Below are 20,229 nucleotides of genomic sequence, written 5' to 3'. Positions count from 1 at the left end.
TTACCGAAGGGGAAGGCGGGGGAGAGGTTTATGGAACAGAGATGAGTCAGTTATGGCCATGCTAGCCTAGCCAGTGCCCGGCCAACTCAGCAGCTGACAAAAGACACAAGAGTAAGTCTTGCAGAGCTGGGAACCATCAAAAGACCAAACTGCAGAATCATGGGTTAAATCCATTGTCATTTTAAGCCTAAGGATTGGAGTAGTTTGTTACAAAGCAAAAGGAAAGTACATTCCACTTAATAACCACCTGTCCTTAGGCAAATCCCTCAGGATCTCGGAGCCTCAGTTTTCTTATCTGTTAAATGGAGATAGTAGGGTTGTTCGATGGACAAGAAGAGGTAGTGTGAAGAGAGGGCTTAGCATGGCTCCCCGCGCTAGGGAAGCACTCCACTCATTATTACCAGCATCACTACCAATGTTACTGTCGTTGTTATCATCAAGGACCCATGTGAACATTTGGGGGAAGCAAGAAAAGAAACAAGAAATAAAGGGAGAGGAGTTAGAAAGGCAAAAATTAGGGCAGAGGGATGGGCTCCTTATTAACAATATAATTTCTATATGAATTGATGGATGTCAGCTAAACATACTGTGTTAATCATTTGCAAGATATAGAAGTCATTATGCTGCATACCTTAAACAGTTGTTTTGTTGTTGTTTAGTGGCTAAGTTACGTCCGACTCTTTTGCGACCCCATGGACTATAGCCCGCCAGGCTCCTCTGTCCACGGGATTTCCCAAGCAAGAATACTGGAGTGGGTTGCCATTTCCTTCTCCAGGGGATTTTTGCAACCCAGGGATTAAAGCCACCTGGCAAGCCCACAGCTTAAAAGTGCTGTATGTCAATTCCATCTCAATAAAACTAAGAGAAAAACATCTTTTCAATTAAAAAAAATTATAATAATATAATTTGCATTTATACTAAATACAGAGTATATTATAAGGATTTCTGATTGTTGAACTCTTAAAAATAATATAACAAAATCTTCCTCACTTGATTTTGTGAAGTGGCACAACTGGGTAAAGTCCTTCTAAAGGAATGGAAACTCTTAGTTACATTTAATTACACAAAAATATTTTCAACTAAATGTTTCCAAATAATGAACTTAGGGGAGCCATTTTTATAACTAGATAAGAGCTTTGCATAATTAAGGCGCGATTATTTTATGTAAAAAGCTGGCATGAAAGTGCTTGGGAATCAAGTGAGTCTCCTGGATGGCTAAAATATTTCTTCTCTAACTTTTTTTTTTGACCTCGCCACACGTAATGCAGGATCTTAGCTTCCTAGCCAGGGATCGAACCAGTGTCCCCTGCGGTGGAAGTGCAGTCTTAAACCCTGGACCTCCAGGGAAGACCCTCTTCTGTAATTTTGTGTGTGTGGCTTTTATTTGCCCTCCTTTTGCTAACCATGTGATCTGACACATGCTACTGCTAATAAAGCCTCAGTTTCCTTACCTGGAGAATGGAGGTCGTCGTATCTACGCCTTAAGGTTTCGCAAGTTTAGTATGGTCATGTGTCTGGCATGTAGTAATAGCTCAATAAACAGACAGACATGCTATTGCAGCATTAAATAAATGGACAGCTAAATGGGGAGGCATGACATTTGGGGAGCGGGGGAAGGGAGCAGACAGGTAAACTTAGAACCGTCAAGATATCCGGTAAGGGGGTAAAGGCCCTCCCAGCTGCTCTGTGTCCTTAATTTTATTCCCTTGGTGTCCTGTCCTCCCTGGCTGAAGATCTCTTCCCTTTGCAGTTTCCAGAGGTGGTTTTTTCTCTCCTCCAGTGACTCAGCCATTGGAATCTCATCAGCTTATAGCCTTCCACAGGTTTCTGAGAATTTATTTCGCTGATAGCACCTTTTTATTGCTTTCCAGCACCATTCGAGATTTATTTCTTATACCTTCTGTATTACTTCCAGAAAATGTGGAAGATGACCCAGAAAAGAGCACTTCTCATGGCACCAACTTCAACCAGAATCACTGGGGATGTTCATAAGCCCCGGTTCCTTTCCCTACCCTCCTATGGCCAGAAAATCCAGGGTGGGAATGTGAGGAGGCTGGACCTGCTGCCATCTCCCCAAGCATCCCTGGGAGAGGAATTTCACGTGTTCCTCCGTGAGCTCATCCCTTCCAGCCACGAGGAGGAAACGGTCCCAGAGTCAATGAATGGCTCACAAACAGGGCAGTGGCTGAACAGCAGGAATTCCTGGAGTTGGGCCAGAAGTGGAACAGACTGACCACAAGCCCCTGCCAGCCCAGGTTAACAGGCTTGGCGTAACGGCCTCTGCTTTAAGCTCCAGTGGTTCTTAAGCTCATCCCCGATCCAGGAGTCCATGTCAAATACCTACTCTGCACAGCCCTGGAGGATCAATGATGAATAATAACCCAGGGAAGGGCTGAGCAGAACTGAGAGCCTCTAAGTGGGAGAAAGGGCTTCCCAGGAGGTGCTAGTGCTAAAGAACCTGCCTGCCAATGCAGGAGATGTAAGAGAAGCAGGTTCAGCTCCTGAATTGGGAAGATCCCCTGGAGAGGACACAGCAACCCACTCCAGTATTCTTGCCTGGAGAATCCCGTGGACAGGGGAGCCTGGCAGGCTATAGTCCATAGGGTCGCAAAGAGTCATGACTGAAGCGATATAGCACACACGCACGCAAGCACATCGGAGGGTCCAGGGGAGAGACTGTAACGGATGTGCCGCCTGGATTCCCCCTTCAAGGCTGAGGCACACAGTCCCTCTGGCACGACCAGGAATGTTGCCTGCTAAGAGCTCAGGGTTGAGCCCCTTGCAGGAAATGCCTTGGCCCAAAGTAGCTAACTTCCCCCAAGGTCACGCTCCCTCCTTGAGGGCAGCCCACATCCAAGGTGGCTGACGTGAACGGACAAAGGTCCAGCCCCCATCCTCAGTATGGAACAATCTAAAGGGCCATCGCAGCTTCTGAACCCTAAGGGTCAGCTGAGGCCCCTACCAGCTGTTACAATCACATTGCAACTTAGCTTCTCCCTCTGCCCAGCCCTGTTTTTCTGACTCCTTTACAGGTGTTGATCTTGGTGGCCTCTTGCACACATATCTCGATTTCTGTCTGTTTCCCAGGATGTCAGCCTGAAACAGGGACCATGTCTGTTTGGCTCACTGTTGTACCCCCAGTACCTAGCATTGGCCTGTGTCATAACAGAAGCTCAAGAAAATACCAGTTGAGGGGATTCCTTGGTGGTTCAGTGGTTAACACTTAGGCTTTCACTGCTGTGAACTTGGGTTTGATCCCTGGGAGGGGAACTAAGATCCCACAAGCTACGTGGTACAGGGGGAAAAAAAACTGGTTGAATGAATGAATAAAACTAAAAAGAAACTCCCTGGTTCCTGTGCAAAATTTTCCTAAATTACTGCAACAGGATTCCTTATTTCCAACCTATCCAACCCATCACTGCCAGCTTAATTTTTTTAAAGTACCTCTCTTGCTCGAAAACTTTCAGTGGCTTCCCACCCGTCTGCAGACAGTCCCTTTGACCTGACGTTCAAGACCTTGTATAAGCTTGCCCTAGTCTATCAGGGCTTCCTAAATGGCTCAGTGGTAAAGAATCTCTGCCTACCAAGCTGGAGATGCAGGTCGTTACCTGGGTGGGGAAGAATCCCTGCAGTAGGAAATGGGAACCCACTCCAGTACTCTTGCCTGGGAAATCCCATGGGCAGAGGAGCCTGGTGGGCTACCGTCCACGGGGTCGCAAAGAGTCGGACACGACCGAGCGACTACAGCGGCAGCCACCTGGTCCACGTGGCCCATCTCGGGGTTTTCGATTCTCACATTTCTCAGCCTAACAAGCTAACTGAGTTGGACCATTAGCCTTCCTCAGACTCAGCTATGGCTTCCTCTTTTCACGAAATTCCCTTCTTATGAGATATCCTACATATTCCCCATCTCCTTGGGTCTCTCTAAATCCTTTTCATTGTTCATAGCAAGGCAGTGGAAATCAATGGTTAGAGCCCAGGCTCTGGAGATAGAGGGTGTGGGTTCCGATTGCAACCCTACCTCCTGTAACTGTGTCATCTGGGGCAAGTTACCTCACCTCTCTGTAACCTTAGTTTCTTTATCTGTAAAATAGGATTAATGATAGAATCCACCTCATAGGGAAATTGGGGAGATTAAGTGAGACAGTCTGGGCAAACTGCTTAGAACAGCATCTGCCCCTTAATATCGGCTATTAATCACCATCCTTTAGAGTGGGGTCAACACTTTTTTGACAAAGGTCTGGACAGTAAATACTTCAGGTTTGCAGGCCACAGAGTTTCTACTGAGACTACTCAACTCTGTTGCTGAAGCACCAAAACAGGCATAGATAATACGTCAGTACATGGTGTGGTTGTGTTCCAATAAAACTTTATTTAGAGATCCAGTTGGCAGTTCAGATTTGGTCCAGCTGCCACAAGCTGCCAATCTCTGCTTCAGAATTCCCCAGTCTGCCAGGAAACGGTGACGTCTTCCTACCATCCTGACTACTCTCAGTATCTTAATAACAGTAACAACAAAATAACACACAACTTACAAAATAATTAGTCCCACCTCCTTCCCTGATAGTTCGGTTGGTAAAGAATCTGCCTGCAATGCAGGGCACCCTGGTTCAATTCCTGGGTCAGGAAGATCCACTGGAGAAGGGATAGGCTACCCACTCCAGTATTCTTGGGCTTCCCTTGTGGCTTAGCTGGTAAAGAATCTGCCTGCAATATGGAAGACATGAGTTCAATGCCTGGGTTAGGAAGATCTCCTGGAGAAGGCAAAGACTACCCACTCCAGTACTCTGGCCTGGAGAATTCCATGGACTGTATAGTTCAAGGGGTCACAAAGAGTCAGACATGATTGAGCGACTTTGACTTTCACTTTGACTTCCTGCCTTGGGGTCAAGTTAGAAACAGGTAAAAGGGAGCAGGCAGGGTAGTTAAAAGCATGGATGTTACAGGTGGACAGATTCCAGGTCTTATTTCCAACTGCACCCTGTGTGACTTGATTTCACCCACTGAGCCTGTTTTCTCAGCTGTAAAATGGGAATTGCACTAATTCAATATTCCCGCACATCTTCTGGGGCTGCTGCACCACATCCAGGAGAAATGTCCCGTCAATGCCAGATCTACCATTTTGATTATTATTTCACGTCTATGTCCTTCCAGCTATCGTGTTGCTTTTGCTGTTGTTAATCATCACAATATTGACAATGACCCTCTTCTCTGGCTCCATCAGAGTCCCTGGGTAGCAGCAGCCCTACAGTATGTACCATCTTTGCATCCTTCCGAGCCCATGAACATAGCTGCCTGGCTGCCTGGCTGGGTGGCCAGAGCTGGGGCTTTACTTACGACTGGGGGACCCCTCCGATCCCGAAGCCCACCAGGCCCCGCAGCACCAGGATCCAGCTGTACACGGGCGCAAACGCACTGAGGATGCCGTAGTACAGGGTCCAGAGCACGCTGATCTTCAGTCCCTGCAGAGAAGGAAGACACTCAGTCACGGGGCTTCTCAGCATCTTCAGGTCACACGCCCCTGCACATGTTCAAGGTCACCGTAGGGTCGTGGTAAAGGGTAATCCACACAGCCAAAGGGATGCTAGGTGTTCTCTGGGGGTGGTGCCAGCTCTGAGCGGGAGTGTGGGAAACCTGTGGGGTGTTCTTAGCAGTCTCAGTGATTGGCAGTTAAAAGACAGGTCCCAGGGACTTTCCTAGTGGTCCAGTGGCTAAGACTCTGTACTTCCACTTCAGGAGGTACGGGGTTCAATTCCTGGTCGGAGAACTAAGATCTCACATGCTGTGTGGTGCAGCCAAAATTTTTTTTAAGTAATAGACAGGTCCTAGAGATGCTAGATGTCCCACAGCACCTGAGACATGAAGACTTACCTCACACAAGCTTGAATTGAACTTCCCACAAGATACTAAACCATGCAGTTGATCACTGTTTATGACTATCTGCACCTGGACCTTCATTCTGGTTAACATATAAACAGGATTTTGGAAGGTGGGTCACACCTTCCAAAAAAATTCCTGAGGGTAGTTTTTCAGGAAAGCAACTTCTAGATAAATCAAAGTAAGATACACTTTGTTTTATCTGGAATTTTACAGAATTATCTTTTCAGAAACCCATGTTGCCAGTGGAAATGCTATGTGTGATATTTGAGTGACTGAGTGTGAATACAGCATCCGTCTGCATTCATGGGACTTCTATGTGTATCTATGAATAGATCTGAATCTTATTTCGAAATGTCAGATATATAAAGAAAAAGCATCAAGATTTCATTAAATCCAAACTTATTTATAATTGGGCGAATATGAATTCCTTTCAGGATCTAGGCAGAGTAGTATGTGAATATTTGCATATTGAAAGGAAATTTATTAATTACTTCTTTAAAAAATGTTCTCCCTTGTGGCCTAGTTAAGATATTATAACTGACTTCTTTTTAACAGCTGCGTAAGTGGGAATTCCCTGATGGCTCAATGGTAAAGAATCCGCCTGCAGGAGGTACAGGTTTGATGCCTGATCCAGGAAGATCCCACATGCCATGGAGCAATTAATTCCAGGCACCACAACTATTGAGCCTGTGCTCTAGAACCTGGGAGCCACAACTACTGAGCCCACAGCCAAAATTACCGAAGGCCGAACACTCTAGAGCCTGCGCTCTACAACAAGAGAAGCCATCGCAACGAGAAGCCTGGGCACTGCAAGTAGAGAGCAGCCCCTGCTTGCTGCAACTAGAGAAAAGCCTGTCTAACAACAAAGACCCAGCACAGCCAAAAAAAATAAATTAAATTGAAAAAACTGTATAAATGACTAGGCTATTTTATCTTTGAAATTATTTCTGGATTATTGGGGGCAATACAAAAATTTTATAATTTTTTTTTTTAAATAAAGGGGACATTGTAGGGAATTCCCTGGCAGTTCAGCAGTTAGGACCTGGAGCTTTCTCTGCTGTGGCCTGGGTTTTTGATCCCTGATCTCGAAGCTAAGATCCCACAAGTCACACGGCACGGCCGGAAAAAAAAAAAAAGATGTTGTATTTTATGGGGTTGAGAATCGCCTAGGAGCACAAAATTGCAGGAGAAACCTGGCATATATTCCTGGAGTGTTAATTACGCTTAGAGATGGAGAAAAAAATTAAGAGCGAATATAATTAAAAAGGGCATTTTTTATAACACAACCAACTCCAAAAGTGTTCTGGAGTAGAATGCAAATGTAACGTGAATATTAGACGTGCCGCATGAGGTCTGGGCAGACTGCCCTGTCAGGGAGTGTTTAACAGGAGGATTGCTACGTGATGTTTCTCCTAAGTCCTTTGTTCCTCATCAAGTGGAGCAGCAAGCTGGTCCCAGGAACTGAGGTCACTATGTGAGACAGGCTTGACTCTCCTTTAGTAAACATTCTCTTTACGACAAAACTGCTTAGTCTCGATCCCCTTTCTTGAGATATGGATTGTCTCCTGGTCTTGTGACCATTATTAATCCCTTGTTCCCTTGGTAACAGTTGCTGTACATTTGGTTTTCTGATCTTCATCATTGTCGAAAGAAATTTCTTGTACAACAGCCTATATATTCTCACAGAAAGATCATTAAAGCACCTTTGCTCCATTAGAGCTTGGGTCCCCGTGTCTTTCTGTCTTTCTTTCTTTCTCTCTCTCTCTGGCTAATTCTCTGGAGCGTAGAAACCCGTCATGCTCACTCTCCTGCCTGGGCTTCCAAGACCCCCTTGAGAAAGCACCCTGTGCCTTCACCCCCTCGAGAAGGTGCCCTGTGCCTTCATGAGTGATGCAAGCCCTGTGTTAAGGGCTTTATTGGTTCTCTGCGTAAACCAGGGAATATCAGCCTCTTTCTCTCTTTCACTTTCTTATCGTCGACTCCAGACCGCCAGGTCCCAGTCCATTAAAGGACCCCAACACTGCCCTTCGCAGCACCCTTCCTAGATCTGCAGGATAGAGTTCACCCGTCTGTCCGCCGCCCTCTCTGCACCCCCCTACCCCTCAACCCTTGCTTCAGGGAGAAAGTGTGAGACATTCTAATTTTAGCTTTAAAATGAAAATGAATTAAAAGAGACTAGAGAGGGGATTTGGAAGTCTACCACACATGACCTCAGTCTTTTGGAAAACAATTTTAGGTTGTAGAGAGAATGTATTAAATGACTTTGCACCACTCTGCAAGAATGTGATTAACTTTTCATTTTAATCTTCACTCTTCTGACTATGCTTAAAAGGAAGTGTCCGTGGGATGCTGGTCTGTTTTAACACTGTTTTCAAATTTTTTTTCTTTTATATTGGAGTATAGCTGGTTTACAATGTTGTGATAGTTTCAGGTGGACAGCAAAGGGACTCAGTCACTCATACACATGTATCCATTCTCCCCCAGACTCCCCTCCCATCCATTCTGCCACATAACATTGCGCAGAGCTCCCCGGGCTATACAGCAGGACTTTGTTGGCTATCCATTTTAATACAGAAGTGTGTACATGTCCATCCCAAACTCTCTAAGTATCCCTCCCTCCCCCCATCCTTTCATCCTGGTAACCATCTTTAACATCTTTTTAAACATCTGCTAATCTTATTCTTTAACAGAGAGAGCAATGAGGCAACCATACCAGCTAGAATTTTATAACACTGTTTTCCTTGCATTTATTTTTGCAGGTATTTCTTACTTAGGGTGATTGCTATTGATTTCCCATTTAAGACTCTAAATCAAGTTTCCTTTTCAAAAAACATGCATCTAAGGATGTTTTTAATGTTGATATAAAGAAAGATATTAAGTACATAAGAGAATATGTGGGGTAGGAATGAGTAAAGTCTAGGAAGATTTGGATCTATTGCAATAAAGAATAATAAATAAAAAAAGCAACCTTTCTGCTCCCCTTTCTAAACCCAGGGCCACACAACTAAACAACAACAACAACAAGGACACTGGTACCCGCCACAGACTTAGTTCCTTTCTTCCGACTTGACCTCACTTACTAGGGACTGTCTTTTTTTTTTTTTTAATTGAAGAATAATTGCTTTATAGAATTTTTTTGGTTTCTGCCAAACATCAACATGAATCAGCCATAGGTATACATATGTCCCCTCACTAGGGATCTTCTTCCTTGGAACCTGAAAAGTCTTGAATCAGAAATAAGACATCATTAGTGGCAGAGAACCAAATTATGGGCTTCCCTTGTAGCTCAGCTGGTAAAGAATCCACCTGCAATGCAGGAGACCCCGGTTCAACTCCTGGGAGGGGAAGATCCACTGGCGAAGAAGGGATAGGCTACCCACTCCAGTATTCTTGGGCTTCCCTGGTGGCTCAGCTGGTAAAGAATCCACCTGCAATGCGGGAGACCTGGGTTCGATCCCTGGGTTGGGAAGCAATGTGGGAGACCTGGGTTCAATTCCTGAGTTGGGAAGATCCCTTGGAGAAGGGAAAGTCTACCCACTCCAGTATTCTGGCCTGGAGAATTCCATGGACTGTATATCCATGGGGTGGAAAACAGTCGGACACGACTGAGAGACTTTCACTTTCAGCGGCAGAGAAAATAAAAGAAGGAAAACAAAGCAGGAGAAGAAGAGTGGGGAGAGAGAGGGCGCCCAGACTGACACATGGGAGCTATGCCTCCCTCCCGGGGCTGCCTGGCAGCCGTGCTGCCCTGCTGAGGTCACCGGATGCCCTCATGCCAGGCAGCAAAGACAAGCAGGCCGACTGGTCCTGTCGGGTCACAGTGGAGTGCAGCTGGCCCTGCATTTGCCCGCTGATGCCAGCGCTTTCCAGTTGCCCAGAGAACAAGGACTCAGCAGCCGTTTGGAGGGACCGTCATGGCATTGCAAAGGCGTGAGTGCTGCCAGCAAGCCCCATCCAAGCACTGCTGAGGGCCTCTGCGGAAACGTCCTCTGGGTTCTCATTAACTGCACTTGTCGCTCTGCCTAACATCTGTTCTGCCTTTTAGATTGCCACCCCTCCCCCTTTTCCTTCCCTCCTTCCTTTCCTATTTATTAAGCAGCCTCTGTATACCCGGCTCTGGAGATAGAATGCATAGACATTATGCACTCATTAATTTGCTCATTCAATGATGCATTTCACAATAAGCAGGTATTGAATGCCTGCAGTATGTCAGACCCTTAGGGATACTGATAATATACTGCTCATTCATTCAATGCACAGGTATTGAACACCGACTGTGTGCCGCACTAGAGGTGCTGAAATGTATCATTCATTCATTCACTCACTGGTTCACTGTGCAGGTACTGAGTACCTCTTGTGGGCCTGGCATTCATCCTTTGACTCTGCACATATTGATGGCCTACTGGTTGCTAAACACTTGGTTTTGTCCTGCGCAACAGCAGCCCACAGGACAGGCAGAGGCTCTGACGTCACGGAACTTTAATTTGCATTTTTGAAATCACTGCCTCATCGTGATGCTGGGTCCTCACCATGCCTTACGGAAAGAGGTTGTTATTTTCATGTCCACTTTAAAAACAGCACATTGAGGGCCAAAGGAGATGAGTGATTTATCCAGGATCAGCTCCCTATTACCCCCGGTAGAGAACATACAGGCCTGATGCAGGCGGAATGCAGTGAGGACAGGGGGACCTGGGTGAATGAAAGAGAACTTGCCCCGCCCTGCCAGCCTCAGCTCCAGCCAAAAGCTACCATCACAGAACATGGGTTCTAAGCCACCAGATTACCCAGCTTTCCAAAAACCCACAACGCTTTTTATTTTTATACAAAATATGGCCATTTTGAAACAGAGGCAACTGATTCAAAAATCCCATTAAGCACTGCATGGGATAAATTAAACACATTTGGGGGCCACCTTTGGCTCATGGCCAACATGTTTGGAATCCATAGCCTGGAAAGGTTTCAAGCTCCCGCTCTAAGAAGCTGAAAGCCTAGCTGTCACTTGGATGCCAGGCCTGCAACCCCAGCTCCAGAGAAGTACACTGATCTCATTGCCAGGAGCACTGCTCAGTCACATGCAGGGTTGCCTGACCCAAGCCCCTGGTACTCTCCAATCATGTTCAAGTATAGTGAAAATATTCACAGGGAAACCCGAGCATGTTCAGAACATTGAAATGAGAGGCCCGGTGCCTGCCAGCCACCCCTTTTTATTCCTTAAAGCTGACATGGTCCTAGAGCCTTTGAACTAGATGATGACCTGATCCCATTCTAAATTTTTCTTGAGTCCCAATCAATAGTAGTTACCACCTATCACAGGCTAACTATGCATCAGTAAATACTGTTCTAAATGTATTATATACACATTCTTATTTAATCCTCCCAATGGTCCTGTGAGTTCCTACTGTTGTCAATCCTATTTTGCAGATGGGAAAACTAAGGCTTAGAGAGGGAGAGCAGCTTGCCCAAAGTTACCTCGCTCGACAAGGGACTCTATGATATGAACTCAGATGCGTGTGTCTCCATACCCACGAAGCCACACACCCACGGTCGCCCTTCCTTTCCATGACTGCCACAAGTCCCCAGGCTGTAGAAACTTCTGTAGGGATCAAAGTGGCCCACTGAGGGAATTCCCTGGTGGTCCAGTGGTTAAGACTCTGTGCTTCCAATGCAGGGGGCCCAGGTTCGATCCCTGGTTGGAGAACTAAGATCTCACATGCCCCACCAAGGAACTAAGATCCCACTTCTCAGTGCAGCAAAAAAAAAAAAAAAAAAAAAAAAAGGTCGACTTAAAAAGAAGTGGCCCACTGAGTCTCCTGCAAAGTCACGCAGCAGAGGCTCTCACAGAAACCTCTCAGCTGGGCCAAGGCAGATCAAGCAGCTAGGAGGAGCTTCTTCGAGCTTGCCAAGGCTCGCCAGCTGTCTGGTTCGCCCTCTAGTCCTAGAGGAGTTCTGGGTAAGCTTTATAATTAGAGCCGCATCCATCCTTCCTGATATTGGGCCAGAGTTCCATGCTGGGGAGGAGAAGGCTCTACAATCTGGGGGCACTTTCTCTCTCTCTCTCCAGTCACACCAGCTTTGTGTTGGGTGTGGGATTTAGCAAGCTGGTCAGAAGAGCTGGAGGCACCCCCTACAGGTAGCCCCCCAGGCTTCATCTGTTTAAGAGTAGATGAATGTTCAACTGATCTACTAAATTCTGGCATTCTATTCAGTAATGTCTCCCAGTAACCCAGGTCAGGGTGAAGGATGTGAACTCTGGAGCCAGATACACCTTCATCTTAGCACTGGTCTTGCCATACTTATTGGCCCATGAGCTTGGTGAATAACAGGTAATGGGAATTGAGGAAACATTTCCTCTGAACCAGGGACTTTCTATACAAGGGTCATTTACTCCCCATAGGAGCCCTATGGGGAAGAATATTACTCTCCCATTTACAGATGAGGAAACTGAGGCACAGAAGGGTTAAGCACCAAGGGGATGGGGCTAGCACCACCACCAGCATCTTTTATGTTCTGAAACACACATGCTTGGGCCCCCTAGGGAGGTGTGATTTTTTTCAAGAGTCCACAACCTCATAGCTATGTCTTTCTTTGCCCTTCAATGTAGCTCTGAATTAAACTTCCACCAAAAAAAAAAATTCAGTTGGCACAAGTTTTGCTGTTGTCAAGGAGATAACCCAGAGAACACAAGCTTAGGGGAAGTCGCCTTACTGTTTTTCTGCCATACTGGTCTGAGATGTTTCCCCAGAGGGTGGAGCTGGACATCATGCCGACAAAGACCACCTGTGGGGGCAAAGACAGCTTCTGTTAGACCGTGACACGGAGCATCGCAGAGAAAGGCAACACCGAAGTGAGCTTGCAGAGTCACACTCTTAGTAATAAGAATGAACCAAGCGTTACAGCTTCCCAGGTACCGCTAGTGGTAGAGAACCCACCTGCCAAAGCAGGAGACATGGGTCTGATCCCTGGGTTGGAAAGGTCCCCTGAAGAAGGAAATGGCAACCCATTCCAATGTTCTTGCCTGGAGAATTTCTTAACAGTCCATAGGGTGGCAAGGAGTTGGACTTGACTGAAGCTCCTTAGCAAGCAAGCATTTCTGAGATCTTGTTAAGATGCAAACACTAGTCTGTGTGCTTCCTGTTACTGTTTAAGTCTCCCAACAGCCCTCCGGGGTGGGTGCTGCCGTTATCCCCATTTCAAACATGAGGAAACGGAGCCTCAGAGACGTGAGGTCATGCAGCCAGGTCACAGGTGTTAGTGGTGCAGCCCGGGCTGGAGTCAGGCTGCCTGGCTGCAGAGCTAGTATTTTTCCAGTTTCCTACAGAACCCAAGAAATGTCTTATGGCTAAGAAAATATTAAAGGTTGCAAGGAACTGAATACAGGAGACAGGAGGTTAGGATGGGAGCTGGAAGCCACGAGCAAGAGAAAGCATCCATGGAGCGCTCACTGTGTGCTGGGCAAAATTCTGGTTCCCTTGTTAGTCCTTGATCAGAGCTGAAGAGGTATGACTGCTCATATCCATTTTATAGATAGGTAGCTTGAGGCTTAGAAGGGTTAAGGGGACTTCCCTGGAGGTCCAGCAGTTAAGACTCCGTACTTCCAATGCAGGAGGTGCAGATTCCATTCCTGGTTGGGGAATTCAAGATCCATGTGCCACATGGTATGGCCAAAAAGTTTTTAAAAAGAAAAAGAAGGGTTTTAGAAATCTGCTCTGATCCCAGGGAGGAGAGGGTAAAGACAGGTCTTAAGCCCAAGCAGGCTGACTAGAGCTTTCTTCACTGTTCTATCCTTTCTGGAGCACTCACCAAGCGTCAGAGACCACACTGAATGTTCTCTACATTTGTTGCTATTGTTCAGTCGCTCAGTCATGTCCGACTGTTTGTGACCCCGTGGACTGCAGCACACCAGGCTCCCCTGTCCTTCACCATCTCCTGAGTTTGCTCAAACTCATGGCCATTGAGTCAGTGATGCCATCCAACCATCTCTTCCTCTGTCAATCCCTTCTCCTCCTGTCCTCACTCTTTCCCAGCATCAGGGTCTTTTCCAGTGAGTCAGCCCTTCACAAGAGGTGGCCCAAGTATTGGAACTTTTTACATACGTCTTACCAAATGTTTCCAGGAGCCCCACGAGGTGGGTGCTATTATTATCCCATTTTCCAGATAAGTCAACTAATTGAGGCCCAGAGATAGGAACAGCATTGCCTAGTGTGGGCTGAACCCAAAAGCATTCCTCTAGGCACGTCCTAGAGCAGTGGGCTCCAAACAGGCTACACAGAGGCATTCCAAGGGAAAGCAAATTTGGATAATTTCACAGGAATTAATTTCCACTTCCTCAACTTCCATAGAAACTCTTTCCCGAGAACAGGTTAGGGGATCTCATCTGTTCCCGGCTCCCCTTCTCAACCACCCTTCCCCCACTTCTTCATACTCTGCCCCCCGTTGTACCTCGTGGCCATCGCTTTGAGGTTAAACCCTCTAGGCTGCCTCCAAAAGGATACCAATGACACAGATACAAATCCATTCGCAAGTCATCTTGATTCCAATTCCATTTTATTATTTTTAACCAAATTGCAGGAGAGGCTAATCAAGCTGTCAGCAAATTAGATCACTAAAAATAATTTTTCATAAATGACTGCTGTGTGCTCTTCAGCACGAAACTTGGAAGTTGCTGAAAAGAATCAAGTGGCATTAGTTTACTGAGTTATTATAAAACTCCTTCAGTTTTATATGAAGCAAAACTTTTTATATGTGAAAAAAACCTTTCATATTCATATCTATTCAGTAAAAATGAAAAATAGAGATAGCATTACAACTGAACCCTGTCTCATTTTGGCAACAGGCTTTCAAATTGTAGCACTGGAGAAAACTCTTGAGAGTCCCTTGAACAGCAAAGAGATCAAGCCAGTCAGTCCTATAGAAAATTAACCCTGAATGCTCATTGGAAGGACTGATTCTGAAGCTGAAGTTCCAATACTTTGGCCACCTGATTTGAAGAACTGACTCATTTGAAAAGACCCTGATGCTGGGAAATATTGAAGGCGGGAGGAGAAGGGGACGACAGAGGATGAGATGGTTGGATGGCATCACCAACTCAATGGACTGAGTTTGAGTAAACTCTGGGAGATAGTGGAGGACAGAGGAGCCTGACATGCTGCAGTCCATGGGGGTCACAAAGAGTCAGACACGACTTAGCGATTGAACAACAATTCAAGAATATGTGACATAGTTGAGAAACACTCCATACTCCTCATCAAGAGGTACGTTCCTGATAAAAGTGACTTATGTTTAGCAAGTATTGATCAAAATTAATTATATCTTGTTTTGATCTGTTGTTTACTACTAAAAATTATCATGGTTAACTTACTGCAGGAGAAACATCTTAAATCTTATGATCTCAAAAATTAAAAATGATAATTGAAAATGTCACAAAAATTATAATAGGGTGATTGATGAAACTTTCAAGCCTAGTAAAACCTTATATTGCTTCCTTTGTAGCTCATCTGGTAAAGAATCCACCTGCAATGCAGGAGACCTGGGTTCGATCCCTGGGTTGGGAAGATCCCCTGGAGAAGGGAACGCCTAACCACTCCAGCATTCTGGCCTAGAGAATGCCATGGACTGTATAGTCCATGGGGTTGCAAAGAGTTGGACACGACTGAGCAGCCTTCACTTTCACAACCTTACATTAAGATAAAACTATATGGAGAAACTGAATGAAAATACCAGTACAAGAAGAAAACAAGACAAGAATGAAGGGTTCTGCTTCATGCTCCTCCAAGCCTTAGCTCCAGGGAGCATCAGTTCCTACAGTTTACTGAACAGGTACTATGCTGTTTCCAACCCTGAAGTCACCTTCATGTGGAAGGAACTGGTGTCTCCTTTTTGGAAGAGCGAGGCTTATAAGGTTTACGTGATCCGATCAGGTGGGCTCCAAGTTCCCCGCAATTGAGCAGGATATCTGGGGCCCCCAGATGTGGTTAGAGTTGGCTGCAGACCTGCCAGGATACATGCGATGGAGAAGGGACGCTGAGGTCCTGGTGATTCCATTGAGGGTTTAATTCCTGTCTGCTGAGCCCTTGGCAGCAGCAGGAGGAAGTGGGGGGCATCCTACAGAACACCCCCCTGGGGGACCAGAACTGAGCACGAGAGCAGGGGGCCGATGGGCTGCCTACCGAGGTCAGCAACGCCACCTGCCAGCTGGGCAGCCGCCACTCGCAGTGCAGCTGCGGCGCAAGGATGCTCAGGATCATCATCTCCATGGCGTCGGCCATCTGCAGGGAGCAAGCAAACACGTGAGGCCAGGGCGCTGCCCGGCTCAGGGCGGCCGGCCCCTCACTAAAAATTCTCATGGTAACTCACTGCAGGAGAGAAGAATTTAAACCTTAGAGCCTTATGATCTCAGAAAATTTAAAACGATAATTTAAAATGTCACAAGTCCACAGTCCCAAGCGAGTGCATAAAAAAATCCCTTTGGACTTTCCCGGTGGTCCAGTGGTTAAGACTCTCCCCTTTCACTGCAGGGGGCATGGCTTCAATCCCTAGTCCAGGAAGTTCTATGTGCCACGTAGTATGGCCCCCAAAAAATTTTAAAATAAAATAAATCAATTAATTAAAAAAAGAAAAAAGAGAGAGACTCCCTCTTCTACCTTCTGCTGAGTGCCCTATCACCCATCAAAACACATTGAAAGCTCCAGAAGTTAAAACAGTGTGGTACCACACAGGAACTGATGACTAGACATTTAACATTCTTTGGGTGCGTTTTCCCACGTTTGAAAAAAAATTTAGTGACACTCCCTGAACGGAGTGGGAAAGTAGCATATTTTGAAAATCAGAAAAGCTTTTTTTTTTTAGAAAAACATTTTTTAGAGGTAGAGAGACAGTGATCTTTTTCTCTTGTAGCTCAATTAAAAGCTAGTTTCTCTTTGGTCATTGTTCATGTAGAATTGTCAGTATAATTAACATTAAAAAGTGTGATCTTTTAATATATTAAAACATACTAGGGAGCCTCAGTAATGAAACACTGTGGTACCTTTACAGGATTAAACAGGCAGAGCAGTGGAACAGAAATGAGAGTCCAGAAGTAAACCCACGTGGCCCCAGGAATGTGGTGGATGATAAAAGCCACTTGGCAAATTAGTGGAGGAAATGAGGTGGGGAAATTGATGACTGTTTGGAAAAACAGGTAGTTAAATCTCAGTTTTGCACTATTCATAAAAATCCATTTCACTTGTATTAATGGTCTAGATTAATGGCAGAGGATGAGATGGTTAGATAGCATCACCAACTCAATGAATATGAATTTGAGCAAACTCTGGAAGGTAGTGGGGATTCCCAGGTGGCATTGGTAGTAAGGAATCCAGCTGCCAATGTAGGAGATATAAGAGACTCAGGTTCAATCCCTGGGTCAGGAAGATCCCCCGGAGGAGGGCACGGCAACCCACTCCAGTGTTCTTGCCTGGAGAATTCCACGGACAGAGGAGCCTGGTGGGCCACAGTCTATGGGGTTGCAGAGTCGGACGGGATTTAGCAACTGAACGACAGTGATCTAGATACATCATTTGCTCTAGGTAGATCTGGCAAGTTTAATAAGGAATCACAAGCCCCTTGAAGAAGGCACATTTTGATCTGTGCATTTTCTTCTAGGGTGAGTCGCACAGATGACATTAGAATCTTAGAGTAGCCCTGAGCCTCAAAGGGTTGAGAACCACTTAATTAACCAGAAGCTTCAACTCCTCCTTGAGGGCAATTGTCAACCACACCCAACTCCCTCTAGGCTCAGACTTCATTATCACCCAAGGTCACTCAAACTTTGTCGATTGAAGCAAAGACTGTAAGAGGAGGGAACCGTGTCCTCCCTTGTAGAGCATGGAAACCCAGTTGAGCAGCATGGTGTTCCTTGGAGACTGAAGATGACGTCATCGTCCCCAGAGATACTTACCCAAGCCAAGCCAGTGAGAACAGACAGCTTCCATTGAAATTTTCCAAAACCAATGGCTTCCACCGCATCTTCCACCATGAAAGTATCTGGGAGGAGAAAGGGGAGGGGAAGCAAGGAGTCAGAGTATTTTGTACTTGTCTTAGTTCCAGGGGGGGCAGATCTAGAGGGATCCCTGGCCAAGCTCTTTAAAGCAGTGCATGCTGCTTCTAGAACTTATCCTAGGAAAACCTTCTGGCAAGTGTGAAGTGTGCTGCAAAGTCCAATACAACGTGGTTTCTACAAAGGGAATAAGTGGACAGCCCAGAATGTCTATCGACAAGGAACTGGTTAAATTATTTTATGTATTATATATGAATGTTTATATATCTACATCCTAAAATACAACCCACCTATTAAAAAATGCGCAGATATAGAAAGATGCATACAATATATTGTGATTTAATTTTTAGAAAACAAAATAAGGTGGAGCAGAGGAAGTCAGATTGAATGCCCATAGCCCATCAATAGGATCGTGTGTCAGTACTCACTTTTTTGTACATTTTGATCATGTCCCAGTGCTTCCCAAATAAACACATGGTATTTGTGTGTTCAGAAAAAAATAAGGATGCAATTTAGAAGCTCACAAGTGGCTTTGAGAAAGACTAAAAGACAAATGCAATGTGGTGTGCTAGAATTGATTCCTGTAACACCACTGCTGGGAAAACTGGGGAAATCTGAATAAAGTCTCAGTTTCATGGAGGGTAATGCACCAGTCTCAATTTCTTAGTTTTGACAAGTGTGTCATGATTAGGTAAGATACTAACTTTATGGGAAGCTGCATGAAGAGTATACAAAAAAAAAATAAATAAAATAATGAACAAACAAAAAAGAGTTTAAAAAAGAAAAAAAGAGGTTACGAGTACTCTCTGTGCTATCCTTGCAACTTTTCTGTACTTTTAAAATATTCCAAGACAAAAAATAAAAATTAACTGAAAAATAAAAATACTAAAGGAGCATGCTGGGTGGCTGTCCTGTGGGGGTGCCTCTGAGGATCTTATCTGCCCCTGATGGGAGTTGTCATCTTGTTGGAATTTCAATCATGAGCCTCTTACATCAAACATCATTTTCTCCTGAAGTATGAGCTGGTGTTCTCACACCAGCAGGGTCTGATTTCCTTCAATAATATTGAGGAGAAAGCAGAGTGAGTCGTGTAACAGCATCAGTAATAAGAACAGTAATAGTAATAATATAATTATATGTTTACTGGGAGCTCAGTGTGCGTCAGGCACTGCCCTAAGAGAGTGGTCCCAATCCTTTTTGGCAACAGTGGCCTGTTTCATGGAAGACAATTTTTCCATAGACAGGGGCAGCTTTGGGGATCATTCAAGCGCACTACATCTATTGTGCACTTTGTTTTGTAGTGACCTCAGAGTATTTCGCCTTGACTTGATGGCTAGGTTCTCGCTCACATGAGAATCTAACGCCGCTGCTGATCTGACAGGAGGCGGAGCTCAGGTAGCAATGGGAGCGATGGGGAGCAGCTGTAAAGACAGCGGAAGCTTGCTCACCCACCGCTCACTTCTAGCTGTGCAGCCCAGTTCCTAACAGGCCACGGACTGGAACCAGGGGTTGGGGACCCAGGCTCTAAGAGCTTGCTGTACATAATCTCACTGAGTCCCTGTGACACCTACTAGTTAAAGGCTCAGTCTTAGCCCCATTTTTCAGAGGGGGACATGGACTTGCCCAGTGTCAATACAGCTGGGACACTGCAGATCTGGGAATTTAGCCCAGATCAGCCTGAACCTGAAGCCACTGCTTCTAACCTCTGCCTTCACTTCCACTCCAGTCATTGCCTCCTTAGATGTGCCAACAACAGGCCTTGGGCTCAAGCTGTTAATCCTCTCTCTGGTTGGGAATCTGGGCCCTTTGAGGAACGAATGGAATGTTTTCATGCATCAGCATTATCAGGTGGTAAGGGGAGACCAGGTCCCCTATGAGCACTGCACGTCTCCTTTAACCATCTCTACTCGGAGGGAGCACAAGGTCACAGGTAGGGACGTGGTCTCTGAGGCCAGATTTCCTGGGTGTAAATCCAGCTTGGCTAAGTTCTAACTGTGTGACTCTGGGCAAGATACATAAGCTTTCTGTGCTTCCGTGGCCTCTCCTGCAAAATGGGGAACATGCCTGTAACAGTTCCAGCTGGAAGTGTTGTGAAGATGAAGTGGGTAATGGATGTAGCGTGCTTAGAACCGTGCCTGGCACAGTCAGCCGTCAGCCTCGCCTGTGGCTCTGATCACTGTCATCTTTACAGTCGCCTTCACCAGCAGCACCATGTCCTCGTCCCCACCACCATCACCCTCACCGTCATCATTGTGGCTGCCATCCTCGGCCAAGTGTTAGTCGATGATGCTGACTGTCAGGGACGGTGATGCAACCTC

The 20,229-nt window shown here is 45.8% G+C and overlaps 1 protein-coding gene and 1 non-coding gene across 2 annotated transcripts in view; one reads left to right on the top strand and one right to left on the bottom strand.

Annotated features, from left to right (window-relative positions):
- SVOP (SV2 related protein) overlaps positions 1-20,229 on the bottom strand; it is a 71,833-nt gene that overhangs the window by 28,650 nt on the left and 22,954 nt on the right. The window contains exons 3-6 of the mRNA XM_055549958.1: positions 17,813-17,898; positions 16,047-16,145; positions 12,586-12,657; positions 5,338-5,462 (exon numbers count right to left, since the gene is read on the bottom strand). Of these exons, the coding sequence (XP_055405933.1) occupies positions 5,338-5,462; positions 12,586-12,657; positions 16,047-16,145; positions 17,813-17,898 (382 nt within the window). The remainder of the gene's footprint in view (positions 1-5,337; positions 5,463-12,585; positions 12,658-16,046; positions 16,146-17,812; positions 17,899-20,229) is intronic.
- TRNAG-UCC (transfer RNA glycine (anticodon UCC)) lies at positions 11,506-11,578 on the top strand. The gene has a single exon. It is a non-coding gene; the product is annotated as a tRNA-Gly (tRNA).

The sequence above is a fragment of the Bubalus kerabau genome, chromosome 16 (assembly GCF_029407905.1).
Source record: "Bubalus kerabau isolate K-KA32 ecotype Philippines breed swamp buffalo chromosome 16, PCC_UOA_SB_1v2, whole genome shotgun sequence".
In the NCBI taxonomy this organism is placed as follows: Eukaryota; Metazoa; Chordata; class Mammalia; order Artiodactyla; family Bovidae; genus Bubalus; species Bubalus kerabau.
This window is presented reverse-complemented; position numbering and strand designations above follow the sequence as displayed.